Source organism: Salmo salar, chromosome ssa16 (assembly GCF_905237065.1).
Source record: "Salmo salar chromosome ssa16, Ssal_v3.1, whole genome shotgun sequence".
Classification (NCBI taxonomy): domain Eukaryota; kingdom Metazoa; phylum Chordata; class Actinopteri; order Salmoniformes; family Salmonidae; genus Salmo; species Salmo salar.
This window is the reverse complement of record NC_059457.1, coordinates 66,043,007-66,059,391: the sequence shown is the minus strand read 5'-3', so window position 1 is coordinate 66,059,391 and position 16,385 is coordinate 66,043,007. Positions and strand designations below refer to the sequence as shown.

Sequence of the window (16,385 nt, the reverse complement as noted above, 5' to 3'; positions counted from 1 at the left end):
TGTTTGGAAAGAAGCAGGGGAGACAGCATATTTTGATCCCAAGCAGGCAGCTTCCCTCTTCCCTTCCTCTCTGATGCTGAAATGACAATGATCATAGTACCGCTCCAGTCAGCCAGGGTAACATCATTGTCATGTACGCCCTGCTCCAGAGTAATGATGACAGACGTGGAAATGAGAAATGGGCTTTTTTTGTATTAAAAACAGGAAATGTCCCCCTGGTGCATTGAATCCCCCCCCTCCGCCCCAACCCTGGCATGCACTGTCAGGCAAGCGGTGTTTCGCAAGCCTCTAACAAGTTGTGTGGGAGGCAAAACGGTAAGAGTTCCTACATGAACAGGATATCTGATTGTCTTATATAGTGTGTACTGGTAGGCCTGAGAGCCAATAACAACGTCTGCCACAGAGATGCATTTCTGAGCTCATTTTTTGTATATGTGTATTTCATGCCCTCTCCGATATCTGTGCACGTTTGGTATTAGCTCTATATGTCGGGAGTTTGTCCTCGTCACCCAACATACAATCCATATCACTGTGTTTGCTGTCTAAGATTGGATGGTTGAGAAAATGTTTGTGTGGCATGTCACCAGGAATTCTCCTCTGACTTTTGTAGGGCCAGAATGTCTAACCTTGCTTCATCAGCAGCATACGGAGACAATATAACAGATTTGTGTGTTGTCAGAATGTGTTTGCTAAATCACCAACCAGGCAGACAATGCTTAGAGACAGTAGCTTCAGGTCCTATTAAACCTCATTCATTCTGCCCCCTCAACAGTTTAACCCTGTTCCTTATTCAAGACTGTCTGCTTTAAAAGAAGTCTCTGCATAAGAGGGGAAACGTACCAGGATCCGGTTTCCCGTAGTGATGGAACGCATTTAACTTTTATTTAACTAGGTGAGTCAGTTAAGAACAAATTCTTATTTACAATGACGGTCTACACCGGCCAAACCCGGACGGCGCTGGGCCAATTGCGCGCCGCCCTATGGGACTCCCAATCACGGCCGGTTGTGATACAGCCTGGATTCGAACCATGACGCCTCTAGCTCTGAGATGCAGTGCCTTAGACCGCTGCGCCACTCGACGTAACATGCATTTCCCAAAACCCCACGCAGAGAGAACGGCCGATACTGATAAGATCAAAAGAAAGGCAGCTCTGCTCTCGGATCAGTTTTCTCCCTTTCAAATCTTACCTTAACTTTAGAATTATTTCACTATACTGACATTTGATCACAGCCTATGAGATACAACCTATAGCAGGGTTCCCCAACTAGCATTCACACAGAGGGTCAAATCAAATCAATAAATGACTAAAAACACCAGGAAATCAGCTCCAGGTGATTTTAATTTTGAAAATCTTTTCCCAAGTATTCCCACGCATAATAGAGAGACGTGACAAGGTTTGAAATTATTATGTTTAGTCAAATATATCTGTTTGGGCTTCTTGTGGTCAATTTGCAGCCTTCAAATTATTTGTAATTATGTTCTGGCCTACGACCATCCACTCAAGAACAAATCTAGTTGATCCCTGACCTATAGCTACAAATATTTAGCCGGCTTATTCTAATGCTTACCTTATGTAATCTATGCAGAGATACTCCACCTCAAGAATTGCATTTGGCGAAAGGCTCGGCACACGCATACTCAGGCTGACTGGCTCTCGTTCAGGAAAATGAGAAATAAGTGCCCGCAGGCTATCCGGAAGGCCAAAGTTTTTGTTACTTTAAGGAGCAGTTCTCTCTCTGTGCGTCTAACCCCAAGAAGTTCTAGAAAACGGTTAAAGACCTGGAGAATAAACCCTCCTCACAGCTGCCCGTGTCCTTTAAAGTTGATGATGTGGTTGTTACTGACAAGAAGCACATGGCTGAGCTCTTCAATTGCCAATATATTAAGTCAGGATTCCTATTTGACTCAGCCATGCATCCTTGCCCTTCCAACATTTCCTCATCTACCACCCCTTCTAATGCGACTAGCCCAATGCTCCACCCTCTTTTTCCCCCGCTACAAAGTTTTCCCCTGCAGACGGTCACTGAATCCAAGGTGCTAAAGGAGCTCCTTAAACTTAACCCCAAAAAACCATCTGGGTCAGATGGTTTAGACCCTTCCTTATTTAAGGTTGCTGCCCCTATCATTGCCAAGTCTATCTCTGACCTTTTTAATCACTTTCTCTCCTCTCTGGGGAGGTTCCCAGGGCTTGGAAGGCAGCCACGGTTCGTCCTTCATTTAAAGGGGGAGATCAAGCTGATCCTAACTGTTACAGGCCTATTTCTATTTTGCCCTGTTTATCAAAAGTGTTGGAAAAACTTGTCAATAATCAATTCACTGGCTTTCTTGATGTCTGTAGTATTCTCTCTGGTATGCAATCTGGTTTCTGATCAGGTTATGGATGTGTCACTGCAACCTTAAAGGTCCTCAATGATGTGGCCATTGTCCTTGATTCTAAGCAATGTTGTGCTGCTATATTTATTGACTTGGCCAAAGCTTTTGATAGGGTAGACCATTCCATTCTTGTGGGCCGGCTAAGGAGTATTGATGTCTCTGAGGGGTCTTTGGCCTGGTTTGCTAACTACCTTTCTCAAAGAGTGCAGTGTATAAAGGCAGAACATCTGCTGTCTCAGCCACTGCCTGTCACCAAGGGTGTACCCCTATGCTCGATCCTTGGCCCCATGCTCTTCTCAATTTACATCAACAACATAGTTCAGGCAATAGGAAGCTCTCTCATCCATTTATATGCAGATGATAGTCTTATACTCAGCAAGCCCCTCCCCGGATTTTGTGTTAAACGCTCTACAACAAAGCTTTCTTAGTGTTCAACAAGCTTTCTCTGCCCTTAACCTTGTTCTGAACACCTCCAAAACCAAGGTCATGTGGTTTGGTAAGAAGAATGCCGCTCTCCCCACAGGTGTGATTACTACCTCTGAGGGTTTAGAGCTTGAGGTAGTCACCTCATACAAATACTTGGGAGTATGGCTAGACGGTACACTGTCCTTCTCTCAGCTGCAGGCGAAGGTTAAATCTAGACTTGGTTTTCTCTATCGTAATCGCTCCTCTTTCACCCCTGCTGCCAAACTAACCCTGATTCAGATGACCTACCTACCCATGCTAGATTACGGAGACGTAATTTATAGATCGGCAGGTAAGTGTGCTCCCGAGCGGTTCTTTACCATTCGGCTATTAGAATTACCACCAATGCTCTTTATAGTTAAAGGACACATCACTGCACTCTATACTCCTCTGTAAACTGGTCATCTCTGTACCCCGTCGCAAGACCCACCGGTTGATGCTTATTTATAAAACCCTCTTAGGTCCCACTCCCCCCTGTCTGAGATATCTACTGCAGCCCTCATCCTCCACACAGAACACCCGTTCTGCCAGTCACATTCTGTTAAAGATCCCCAAAGCGCGCACATCCCTGGGTCGCTCGTCTTTTCAGTTCGCTGCAGCTAGCGACTGGAACGAGCTGAAACAAACACTCAAACTGGACAGTTTTATCTCAATCTCTTCATTCAAAGACTCAATGATGGACACTTACTGACAGTTGTGGCTGCTTTGTGTGATGTATTGTTGTCTCTACCTTCTTGCCCTTTGTGCTGTTGTCTGTGCCCAATAAATAACAAGCGTTTTCAAGGGCAACTGTAGTGACGACGGATTTGTGAAACAGTCCCGAGATTTAAAGATGCTCTGACAAAGTTCTAACAACGGATTTGTGAAACAGTCCCGAGATTTAAAGATGCTCTGACAAAGTTCTAACAATGAATTTAACCTCAATGGTTTTGGGAAGCCGGGCCCAGAACTATGGACGGCCGCGCGCCTCTGACCAGAATATCAGCAGTCAATTTCCCGATCATTCTACAAAACGTCAAAAACAGCCATAGCTCGTTGAAAACCCAGCAGGTGAACGCTATAACACAACGCGATGTGGGCAAAAGACAGGACAGCCACCACTCTTTTAGCTGTTTGTTGTCGCGGTGTCTGAGCCTTTGTCCATATGACACATGTGGGTGTGATACTGTGGGACCGCAACCACTGTACAATCAACCTGTTATTTACGGTCATCTAGAAACGTGCTGTATCTGCTGATATTTTATGATCATTGCTGTGTCTCAGCAATAAAAGTTGGTGACATTTTTTTTTTAAGCGTCAGAAAGCCCACCGGTTTAGTTTGCGACACCAGTGGCTGCATTCATCTCCTTTAACGACTTCCTGACTTCCATACCGCCTATCTGCAATGGAGAGTGAGAGACGAATATCATGCCAATAGACATCCTGCTGATTTACCCTCCAATCTGCCTTCTCCTCCTTTTTCGGAGCAGCATCAATCTATCCTATAAGCTCCTATAAATAATTGTGGACGATCAATCCCTTATCAGAGTTGCAGCTGGACGGTCAAACTAGCAGCCAGCCTGTTTCCAGTCCTCTGTCCTGTTATTGGACAGCAGCTGGTCAGTATGTACAGCAGCAGTCGGAACTGGTCAGGGAGAGAATGTAATTCAGGAAGATGGCAGTATTTCAACACGTCTTTGGATGAGACATCTTTGTTGATATTCCAGATGGCACGACGCCTTCTAGTCTGTGTCCTCCAGCTGGCTCTTTGGCACTGTGACTAGACTGGAGGATACCCTTCTTTCCTTCATGACAGATCTTTCACGTGACAAAGCTCTGGCACTAGAGATGGATTGGTAGAATATTTACTACAGCATGGATATTTTTTCCAATGAATTATTGTAATCTATGCAAATGTTGGTCAATATTGGACAGTGATTAGAATAGAGAGAGCTTATTGGGGATCACACATTCTCAGTGAAGTTATTTAATTTTTTATGGATATGTTCATTTTCGGAGGATAAATTCACTGTAAAATCCTAAGAGCTTGATATTTTCGAGAGTTGAAGTGTTCGAGAGGAAGAAAGGACGGAGGAGAAAGAGAATAAATATGCATTTGTTGGGATATTTGTATGGTATTAGATGAATTCCACTGCAATGATTTCTGAAGCCTATAACCACCATATAGTTAGCTTACTCATACAAAGGACAAAGAACAGCCTCTCTCCACTTTCAACTCTTTGTAAATCACGGTCTCTTGGGATGACCTTATACAAGCCATTAGCCGGGGGCATGTTTTGTTATCTCCCACTTAAGATACAAGATCGTTAGCTAGCAAGGCCTTTGTTGACTCACTGTGACTCACACAACACACTGATTATTACAGAGAGATGTCCTCTGTCCTCTCCTCTCTACAACTACAGGGCTGTCAATTGACCTCTTTGACCCCTCGCTTTACACAAATTTGTACATTACAGTTATGGGTTGTTTGTATACACACACACATCGCCTATGGGTCTTTCCTAGTACCCATATGAAGCTATTTTCAGAATGGTTTTAACAATAAAAGGTAGATTTTTATTTTTAAGCAAACATCCATTTTCCTACCAAGAGTTGCTGAATATCTTTTCATCTGTAGTTCTCCTTCCCAACAGAACATCTACATTTACAGCGGATTTCTCTAGCTTTCTCTACTCTTATTTTCTGGAGCTGTTTATATGGCAGCTCAGCAATGCTTGAAACACTGTTCACTCTTTACACTCACTGGGGAAGAGTCCCGTGATTAGTGTAATGCAGAGTAATTTACCTAATTATGGGACAATAATTTGTTTAATTATGTGCTTGAGCACTCAGTTCGGGGACGCCACAAGCTGTGCCAAGTGGTTCAGAGATATGACATTCTGATTGTGTGTGTGTGTGTGTGTGTGTGTGTGTGTGTGGGGGGGGCTAATGTCATTACTCAATACTATTGTGTAAAACCCTGGATTCCTAGCCGTAGAGCTAGCTTCAGTCATGGCATTCTTGTTCCTGTCTCATTATAGCGTTGACTTTTAAAATGCTTTGATTTCATTAGGATTTAATGTGGCCCTTTTTATGTTGGAGCCGTGATCAAGACACAAACTGTATTTATTTCCCTTGCACTGTTATGCAGATGAGTAAAGTTCAGTGAAGCACTCTGTCGCTTCCTGTGGTGATAAATAAACGCGCTATCGTTTGGCCCGTAAGAACGATTCCTGCATACACAATTAACTCTCCACCTTTTCTTGTGACAATGTTTCGTCGGTTATAGTTTCCATACCAGGGAATATTAGATATACATCGACACGTACTTTGTGCTCTTTTATTACACTGCTGATGAGATCATGTTTAATTCATGCCAGGTCACTGAGTGTATTGCCATAATGTAATCTACCTTGTGTTTAGTTTTTGTCTCACAGTTATAGTGTACTACTGAATGAGACCATGGCTTATCATACAGCTGCTTTATCCTTCAGGGGGAAAGGAAGTAAAAGATTAGGATTTGCATAATTAGGATTCCTGAGATATTAAAAGCAAGGAGAGGACCCTCCCCCCCCCGCTGCAAAGTTTTTCCCTGCAGACGGTCACTGAGTCTGAGGTGCTAACTGTTATAGGCCTATTTCTATTTTGCCCTGTTTATCAAAAGTGTTGGGAAAAACTCGTCAATAATCAACTCACTGGCTTTCTTGATGCCTATAGTATTCTCTCTGGTATGCAATCTGGTTTCCGCTCAGGTTATTGATGTGTCACTGCAACCTTAAAGGTCCTCAATGACGTCACCATTGCCCTTGATTCTAAGCAATGTTGTGCTGCTTTTTTAAAATGTACTTTTACTCATTGAGAGCCTTTGCAGTAATCTGTCTTGCAGTTTATGGGCTGGTATGATCACTTTACTGTCTGTCAATGGTTGATGTAAAACTAAATGAAAGGATGATGTCTTGTCCTGACCTGTGTTAGTACAAGTGTAGCTAACCAGACATCTATGTATTATAGCATAAGAAAATTGTAATGTTTGTGATTTGTTGATGCTATAAGCTAGATGCCGGTATATTTAGGCATAGAAGAATGTTAATGTTGTTTGTGTGTTTTTGTGTTCTGTTCACAGTGGAATTTCTGTTCCTGGACCTGTGTTCCCTAAAGTCGGTACGGCAGTTTGTCCAAAGGTTTAAAGCCAGGGCTCTACCGCTTCACGTCCTTGTGAACAATGGTACTTATACACCAAACAACCTCTATTCAATACACCACAATATTCACCTTTAAAGAGAATCATAGTAAATCATGCAAACACTGGTTGTCGTCAACCCTTGAAAATACAGTGTTTCATGTTCCTAGGGGGCCTCCAAAATGGCACCCTATTCCCAATAGTGCACCGCTTTTGATCATAGCACTATGAGGTAGTACTCTGCTATAGGAATATGGTGCCATTTCAGGCAAAGCCCTGTTGTGTTGTCCTCCAGGGCAGTTTGTTTGAACAAAATAGCTTTTATTGAGAGAAGGTCTTTGGAGACTCCGGTACTGACTGGCTTGGGGTAACAGTCAGCCACTCTCTGCCCACAAACAGGCTGAATTAATAATTCACCAGTCTGCAAGATGCTCTCAGCAGCTAACATCACATATCACACCCGGCTGATGGATAATGGATAGTAGATGCCGAAGGAAGGACGTAGGGCAGACGTTAGTGTCGTCCCATTGAGAGAATAATGATAGGGAAAGGTCATCGCTACACAGACCCCGGACGTGTCCCGAACAGCACCATATTCTCTATATAGTGTGCTATTTTTGACCAGGACCCATAGGGCTCTGGTCAAAATGTTCTGCACTAAATACGGAATAGGGTGCCATTTGGGACGCAGGCCCCTATAGCATTCTGAATCCCCCCCCCCCGCCAGTAGAGTTGTCGTCACGCTGTGAGTTTTCTCTGTCTATGCCCTATGCTTTAGTAAGCTAAGCAAGCCCTAATGCCACCTTGTTTCTCTTTCACTTTGCCATCTAATGGCATGTCCAATAGTGTTATTGACAAACACATCGTCGTAACCTCAATTACCATGTTGCCAATGGTGTTTAGCCTCGAGTAATGAGCTGTTTCAATCTGCATTAGGGGGAGGTGTGTGCTTGAGAGACCATAGACTGATACACTGATCTGCAGACAGGTCTTGTTGACCATCGTCTGCAAGTGTCATAGCACACCTAGAGGTCAGTCCTCTATAGAGGGAGTGTTTTTAATGATCACGTAATAAGAATATATACCATTTAGCAGACAGTTCTATCCAAAGGAATGTAGGCCTACACAAACTAAAAATGTATGCACTCACTGTACTGTAAGTCTTAGTTGAATTGAACCCACGACCTTAGCAGTTCCATGTATTTATCCTTTCACAATCACTCAACAGAAGTATCAGTTACTGTATATCAGCATAGACAGCTGTTATATCTTATTGACATATTGATTGAACATTTCTAGGGAGTTTATCCTAGCCACTGTGCTTCTGCTTCTGCCTCTGCATTGCTCGCTCATTGGGGTTTTAGGCTGGGTATCTGTAAAGCACTTAGATTGAAATGTCATATTGCTTGTCCTTCATAGCCGGTATCATGCTGGTTCCAGAGGGAAAGACAGAGGACGGTTTCGAGCTGCACTTTGGTCTGAACTATCTGGGACACTTCCTGTTGACAAACCTCCTCCTGGACAAACTGAAGAGGTCTGGGAGACACGACGCCTGCTCCCGCGTCGTCACCATGTCCTCCGCCACACACTACGTTGGACGACTCAATATGGAAGACCTACAGGGCAGGTAGGGACCAGGACCTGGGCCTGTATTCACAGAGCATCTCAGAATTACTACCCTGAGACGCTTTATGAATACAGACCCAGATTATTTGGTATAGGGCTTCCAACATTGTTCTCAGGTGTCCAATTGAGTGCTGAAATTTAATCAATCTCTCTAAATCAAAATCCCGACATGGTATTGTAGCACATTTAAAACCATTACCAATGTGGTAGTAGTATTTATCTGTTGGCTATGGGTGAATGTCATTCTCAATTCAAGATACAAGCTATATCCAATGAATCTCATTGACCGACATAACCTCTTGATTCCCATAACTTCCCTTTTTGATACTCTTATAATATTTACCTCAATAAAAAACATTAACGTTTTCGAAAACGTTCTTACCAGGACAAAATTATTAGTTTTGATGACCATTATTATACAGTCTGTACTGAGAGGCTCCTTGCCTCAAGGGCAAGAACAGCGGTGTCCCTCTTTCTCGCCTGCGAATTTAGATGTGATAGATGGCTTCGTCACATCTGGGAGAAATGAGTGGATGATGCTGCTGGCTACAAGGGCTAGCTGCAACGGTGCTTCCTAGAAAAACAATCTCACGCTGTAAGAAAAAGAAACAGGGGGGAAACACATTATAGATTGGGTATTTCACAGTCTGATGCACTTATGACCTTCACAGTGCGTTTGTACAGACAAGTTGATTTGCTTTTGAACAGCGTTTATGGTGTTAACAATAAGTCTATCTATTCAGTACTGTATAATAGACATTGGGTTTAGTCATGCAGATAGCTTAGGGGCATTGGATTGGGAACAACAAGGTTGTAGACAACATACTGAATAAGTATTATGTATGTTAGTTAGTTAATTTAGTTTTTTTTGGACAAACTAAACTGCCAAATTATCATATTATAAAGCATGGCTTAACCCAAGATAAACGGTCTCTTTCTCTCTCTCTCGCCCTCTCCCTCGCTCTCCATTTCGCTCTCTCCCTCTCTCTCCATCCCACTCTCTCCCTCCCTCCAGGTCCTGCTACAGTGCGCATGGCGCCTACTCTCAGAGTAAACTGGTTCTGGTTCTCTTCACATACCATCTGCAGGAGAAGCTAACAGCAGCAGGGTTCCCAGTAACATCCAACGCAGTAGACCCAGGCATGGTGGACACTGACCTGTACAACAACCTCTGTATTCCAGCCCAGGCAGCCAAGAAACCTGTTGCCAAAATGCTGTTTAGGGTAAAGTAGAATCTTAATCTAGATGACCATTCAAATATTTAAAGGCCAGCTTAGGTTTAGGAACCTGAGACAAAATGCACGAAATATACTATAGATATGGGCCACATGATGTGTCACTGTTAAAGTGAAGGTTGCGCGTTATTCCTTCACAAAACTAACAACAGCGTCATAGTATTCCACCTAACAGTCTTATACTTCACTATAGGATAACATAAACTATGCTGACAGTTCTGTAAGACTGTTCAGGGTACGGTGAACGACCTTCACAAATACTTAGGAATTTGGCGTACTTGAGGGGGGGGAAATGCACCAAAGATAGATATGGTAATAGGAAAAGCTTCTACGCTTGACCAAAGCTTAACAGCGGTGATTGATGAGAATACTAATAAGGTGCAACAGCCTTTTACTGCTCAGGCTTCATAAGGAGTTTTTCTGTTGATCATATTGCCGTGGAATCCATGTGTTTTAAAAAGGATTAGAATTGCAATCTTGGGGTTCTGAGATAATAAAAGCATGTCAATTACAGTCACATCAAAGTGTGTGTTAAATGGGGTGGTCAATTTATTCATAACCACGTGTGAGAGGCACAGGAGGTTGGTGGCACCGTAATTGCGGAGGACGGGCTCGCGGTAATGACTGTAGCGGAATAGGTGGAACGGTATCAAATACATCAAACACGGTTACCAGGTGTTTGATGCCATTCCATTCGCTCTGTTCCAGCCATTACTATGAGCCGTCCTCCTCTCACCAGCCTCCACTGGTGTGTGTATTTCTGAAAACGACGTCACAATTTGTGAGACACCTGTGCAAGCGGCACATAATAATTCCCATTATAATTAGCAGGTTAGCATTCCTCGTCATGAATCTTGTTCTGGAGGCAGCTCTGCAGAGTGGTCACTAGTTGGAACAAAATCATCAAATCATTTAAAACCTAACCATAACCACACTGCTAAACCTAATGCCTAACCCTAACCTTAAATTAAGAACAAAAATAAACCATTTTGACTTTGCAACTGGCCCATCTAGCAGAGATCGCTCAATTCTGTCTTAAAGACAAGACTCGTTCCAATAAACTTCAACCTGCTTATAATTTTAGGGCAATCAACAATTTAGCTGCAAGCAAAATGCATGTGGCAGTAATAGTATTATTTTTTATTTCTTAATTATTTAAATCAACCTTGAATCTGCATCTAAAATGTCACATTACATGGTCACAGATTAGGGACAGTGTAGCCAATTTGCTTGTTTTCCTGAATAGTTTAAGATGACTGTGTCCTCTTTAACACAGAGAAATGTGCTGGGAAATGAAGCCTTACCTAGTTGGGCTTTAAGTGTTCAAAAAGTATTTCAAGGGTGACAATATAAAGATAGCCTGACAAACATCTGAATTTCATTTCCTCAATACTCATATTCCACAAAGATAATGACAGTTGATGTTGATATTTATCTCAGTCATAATTTCCTTTTTGGAGGCTTTTATCTTGGAACTGGGGTCTAGTGCCGAATCATTATCAGTCTGATCGTTCGGGTTTTGTGTGTTTGGAAATTTGTCTCATATCCACTGAGGTTTGGATTGCCAAGTATTGCAGCCTTTTGTATTGCAGCATTTGTATTGCCAACTGACTGCAATATGGAGGGCAGCTATGTGATGCCCACTGGCCACAGATGGTTGCTCAATCCTATGTCCATATCACAAGTGATCACTCTAAGAAATATGAACGTGCATGAAATATTGTTTTGTTCAATGTTTGTCACTTTTCCTTTCTCTGCGAGTGTTTTATTTTATAAGTGAGACATCTATGTGTGCTCTCTAAGACGTGTGTATACACATTTCTGGACTGGTGGTCTTGTCTTGTGGCCCATCTGTCAACGGATTTCATTAGGAGTTATTTCACATCTGCTGTTTCGAAAATCAAGCCGGCCTGTCTGCCAGTGTCTTCATTCACATTTTCCATTCAAGGAACATCCTCGATGTTAATCACATTGACTCTGTTTTTGGCCATACAACAATTGGGATTACTAAAACCTTACCTCTAGACCAAATATATTGTGGGGAGAAAATTCTTCTGAACTCTTTGAAGTTCCCATCAGCAAAGACATTCACACTCTGTGTTGTTGATTGTGTTTGTGTGTTTAAACGAGGGACGTGAATTCAGATTCCCACGAGCAGCGAGTGTAGTGTTTAAATGCTCTGTGTTGGCATTTGTTTCACCTCCAGTGCAGTGGGCCCATTTAGGAGCCGCCATATGCGCCTTATATAAGCTCTAGGCTTTCCAGAGCAGTAGGCATGGCCTGCAATAGATCATTCTGGCTCTGCATCCTCCTCTCTAACCTCTTTCACTTAACCTGCCTGCTGCTGCCCGGCCTGCTGCACATCACTCACCACAGGCTGTTGCTGCCAGACAGACGTGTTAGTTCACCTGAGAGCTCACAGACGCCTTAGATTGCTGTAACAACTGTTTGCCGTGTATCTAAATAGCCTAATTCTAATCTCGTCCGCTCAGCCGCCTCTCTAGCAATTGCGCCTGGGGACAAGGTGTAACTAACTGAACCTGCTTAGCAAGTCAGTTGTGAAATGTATTTGCATCCTGTTTATGAAAGCATTAATGTTGCCGTTTTGAATGATTGACAGAACTGGGCTTTCAGTTTACAATTTTGAAAATAGAACAGAGGACCACTATGTTTCTGAAGAACATGCCTGTCCCTGCCATTCTTTTTTAAAGTGTTATTTCTGTGTCATCTCCAGACCCCAGCCGAGGGAGCGTCTACAGCTATCCTGGCTGCCACTGCGTCTCAGCTGGAGGGGGTCGGAGGCTGCTACTTCTATAACGGGGAGAGGGCTAAATCCGCTGACATTACTTACGATCACAACGTGAGGGCTGAGCTGTGGAAACAGAGCTGTGCGCTGGTTGGTCTTCAGGAGGCCTAGAGGAGGAACCAGGAACCATGATCTTAGAAATATGCCAAGATCAACGGCATGACACCTCCCTCCAGCGTCAACAACAACCAAGCTTCGTCCCAATTCTCAACCCTTCCCTTCGGCCCTAAGTGTGCACTTGTTCCGTTCCCTTCATGGATCTAAAAGCACTGGTATAGGAAATATGGTAGCAACTCCCTCTAGCCTAGGCTGACACCAATCCAATGCTTTTAAATTCATGGGGAGGAGAGCACAAGTGCGTGCTTTAGTAGTATCGGGATACAGCCCAAGTCAGCCCCAGCCAGCACTGTATACAGCGACAGCCTGTGGACTTAGGCTTCCTGATTACTTAGCAACATCTAGCTACAGCACAAACTTTGGTTGTTGCCTCTACTGTAACTGTCCTCTCTTGACCTCTCTCCTCATAGTACTGCATAACACATCAGCAATGGAATCGACTCTTCAGCATGTCATATCTTCTAACATATCTTCTCCTCCGCAAAGACAGTTCTGAAGACATCCATTCTACCATGCGACAAGCACTATTAAACACATGCTGAACTGCACATTGAGTGATGGAATTGATGTTTTTTATATTGCAATACAAGTTCTGCTGCCAAATTTATGAAGCTTTGGTACTGTAGCTCCCTCTTCTGGAATCGCAGATAACAAAACATTGAAGGACACAAGGAACAACATCGGAGCTAGTAGTGCCTCGGAGCTAGTAATATCGCTTCGAAACAGCGCCATATTTTTTTCTGTCTAAAATTGGACCCTGTCCATTCTTCTTTCTTCTACTTGGACTCCCATCAGGGGCGGACTGGCCATCTAGAATTTCGGGTAAATGCCAGATGGGCTGGTCCATTTTTAGCCTAGTGGGCCTGTGTAACAATTTTTTTTCTTATCTGGCTAATAATGGGGGCCTCAAGGAAAAAAAATTGGCCGTTGCGTTAGAATAATGCCAGAGGCAATTTCTGGTCCTAGTCCACCCCTGACTCCCATCAAGGACTGGACCATATAGCTGTAGATGTACCGCCTCATAGCTGTGATCAAAAATATCATGTCAAATATGCTTTGGTGAAGGGCTAACAATGACAACCATGAGACTCGAACTTGGTTAGCCTTATTCCCGCTTAATTTGCACTTGCCTCGTTTAATGCGTGTGTCCAATCCTTGTTGTTGTAATCAAGGACAAAAACTGACAGCAAGCTTCCTAATAGTACAGTAGATGCCTTTGCCTTGTTTGACTTACTGTGCCCAGAGGGGATGTTCTGCCCTGCTATCGCCACTTCACTGTGACTGATGTGAAATGTTGTCGTGATTTTTGATGTCTCTGTGCCATACTGTGATAACAAAATGATGCTCATCTTTAAATGTCCTGAAACGGTAGTTAACATGTTAATGGTTGGGGGATCATATTTTCAGACATGTTTTCGCCATTTTCATCTGACTAGAAGATTCAGAATCTTTAAATGACTAAGTGGTTCTTGTGATAAGAGGTTTCTAGTGTGGAGAGTTCTAGCTTGGGTGCTACCTGAAATTTGTGCTTGGGTTCGATGGCCACTTGAATTACAAACACTTGCTGTGACATCTTTTTAATGCACTTCTTCATTATCTAACTATGCTTCTTCTAGGTGTCTCCAATCCATTTTAAGTATGCGTGTCGAAGTTCTCATACAGGATATCGTCAGTGTTTTGTCTTAAGTGTTTTGTGTTCAAGTACTGTATGTGTATGCATGCCTAAGCAGTGTAAGGTTCAGTTCTGTACATGCCCCAGACAACAGTTATTCAATAACAACAGTGCCAATACTCAAATGCTCCTTAGAATACTAATGAGGAAGGTTGAAGAGAAGAGGACTCTTCTCCAAGCTTTCATCTGCTTTTGTTATAATACAAAATGTGTTATGAATCTAATGCTGGATAAAGGCAGACATAAGAGACATCAAATGTTATTTGTCACATGTGCCGAATACAGTGAAATGCTTACTTACAAGCCCTTAATCAACAATGTAGTTAAGAAAATACCTAAAAAAAAAAAATTAAAAAGAGATAACAATAAACACCATAAACATCATTAAATATAATACATCATGATGTAAACATTTCAGTAGGACATTTTAATCTGAAGTAATTAGGTTATTCATTGTATTACCACAATCACTGTGAACAATGTCTTGTTTTCCAAGTTTTCTTTAGTTGTACTGTACTAATTAATGAAGTAGTTATTAATTTGAGTTTCTAGTCAATGAGTGATTCTTAGATGTGACTGTGTTGTCCTCACTCATAGCATATAGAAGGATGTCCACATTGGACAGAAATCTAAATAAAAATCTATTGTAAATGAATTGCTATCCCAGCTTTGTTTTGCCTATTATCTTAAATCTACTGTGTACAGTAATGCGTAATGGTTGACAAAATTGTATTATCAATTTCAACATATTGACAATAGTGTGTGTGTGTGTGTGTGTGGGGGGGGGGGGATGTCTGGTTCACGTCAAACACAGGCACTGTCAGAATGATGGGAGATGATTCATTCAAGGACATTCATTCTGTGTGTAGACGTTTAGGTAAGTAAGAAGGATCCAGTTACTCTCATAACCACGGGCACGCGCACACACCCACACACACACACACACACAGTCGTGGACAGGCCATGACATTTATTATGTTACTGTGTGGAAGTAATACCCCTACAGCTTGCAAGGAGGGCCTCAGTCTTTTCGAAGCATCTGACAAACCAATCTGTCCTTCTTCAGGCTAGCGCGTCATACCTAATGTGTGTCAAAGTGGACGGCTTAGAACACTGTGCTCTTCAGGCACCATGAGTAGAGTAGGCCACACACACACACATTGGGGAATGTTTTATTCACGAGTTACACAAGGATTTTTACCATGTCTCTGTTTCCATATTATTCCTGAGATTGCGTAAGGCTCTTCTATAAATCCATGCTGAGAGAGGAGAGTCTTATATCAGTGTGAATCTATAAACTATACTGGGCCGGCCTCAGCAGCACAGCCCATGTCTCAATGGCCAGAGGATGAAGAGTCAATTATCGTCATGTTTTTCTTCCTCTTTTTTTGTTTTGTTTTTTTAAGAAAGAATTGCATCAGGTCTGAGCAAAAAGAAAGTCATTGTGATCCCATGCGTGTGTTACGGAGACAACGCTTCCACCCTTAGCTCTGCATCAGGTTGCGTCTTTTCCTAGCGCTTTTATTTTGCGTCAATGCAATTTATTACAGTCTCAAACGGATAGCTAAAGATTAAGAGCCTCAAGATCACTAACCCTGTGTTCAGTTGTGTTTATGTGTGATATATAGTGAGTGCTGAATAGCATTTCCTTGACTGCAGTGATTTGGGGGAAGTCAGCCATCTCTAGTTATATATATGTACAGGACATCCTCTTGTTCCTTGCGGTCGTTCCAGCAGACCTGTTAGTCAGCGTAGATAAAACCGGGTCCTGGGGCACCTCAGCTAGGTAATAGCTCCATGTGGTCCCGTGTGGCTCAGTTAGTGTGGCGTTAGCAGCGCAAAAGGTTGTGGGTTCAAGTCCCGCAGGGATTATACACATATGTGGCATGTATCTGAATAACGATAAAATCCATATGAAACTAATTCACAGA

The 16,385-nt window shown here is 42.7% G+C and overlaps 1 protein-coding gene across 3 annotated transcripts in view; it reads left to right on the top strand.

Moving 5' to 3' along the window:
* Nucleotides 1–15,109, top strand: part of dhrsx (dehydrogenase/reductase (SDR family) X-linked) — a 35,221-nt gene extending 20,112 nt beyond the window's left edge. For 2 of the 3 annotated variants that reach the window (XM_014150061.2, XM_014150059.2), the window contains exons 4-7: nucleotides 6,942–7,043; nucleotides 8,418–8,625; nucleotides 9,640–9,847; nucleotides 12,594–15,109. In XM_014150061.2, the coding sequence (XP_014005536.1) occupies nucleotides 6,942–7,043; nucleotides 8,418–8,625; nucleotides 9,640–9,847; nucleotides 12,594–12,776 (701 nt within the window). In that variant the 3' untranslated portion in view covers nucleotides 12,777–15,109. The remainder of the gene's footprint in view (nucleotides 1–6,941; nucleotides 7,044–8,417; nucleotides 8,626–9,639; nucleotides 9,848–12,593) is intronic. The other variant, XM_014150060.2, reaches the window with a different exon arrangement.
* The last annotated feature ends 1,276 nt before the right edge of the window (nucleotides 15,110–16,385 follow it).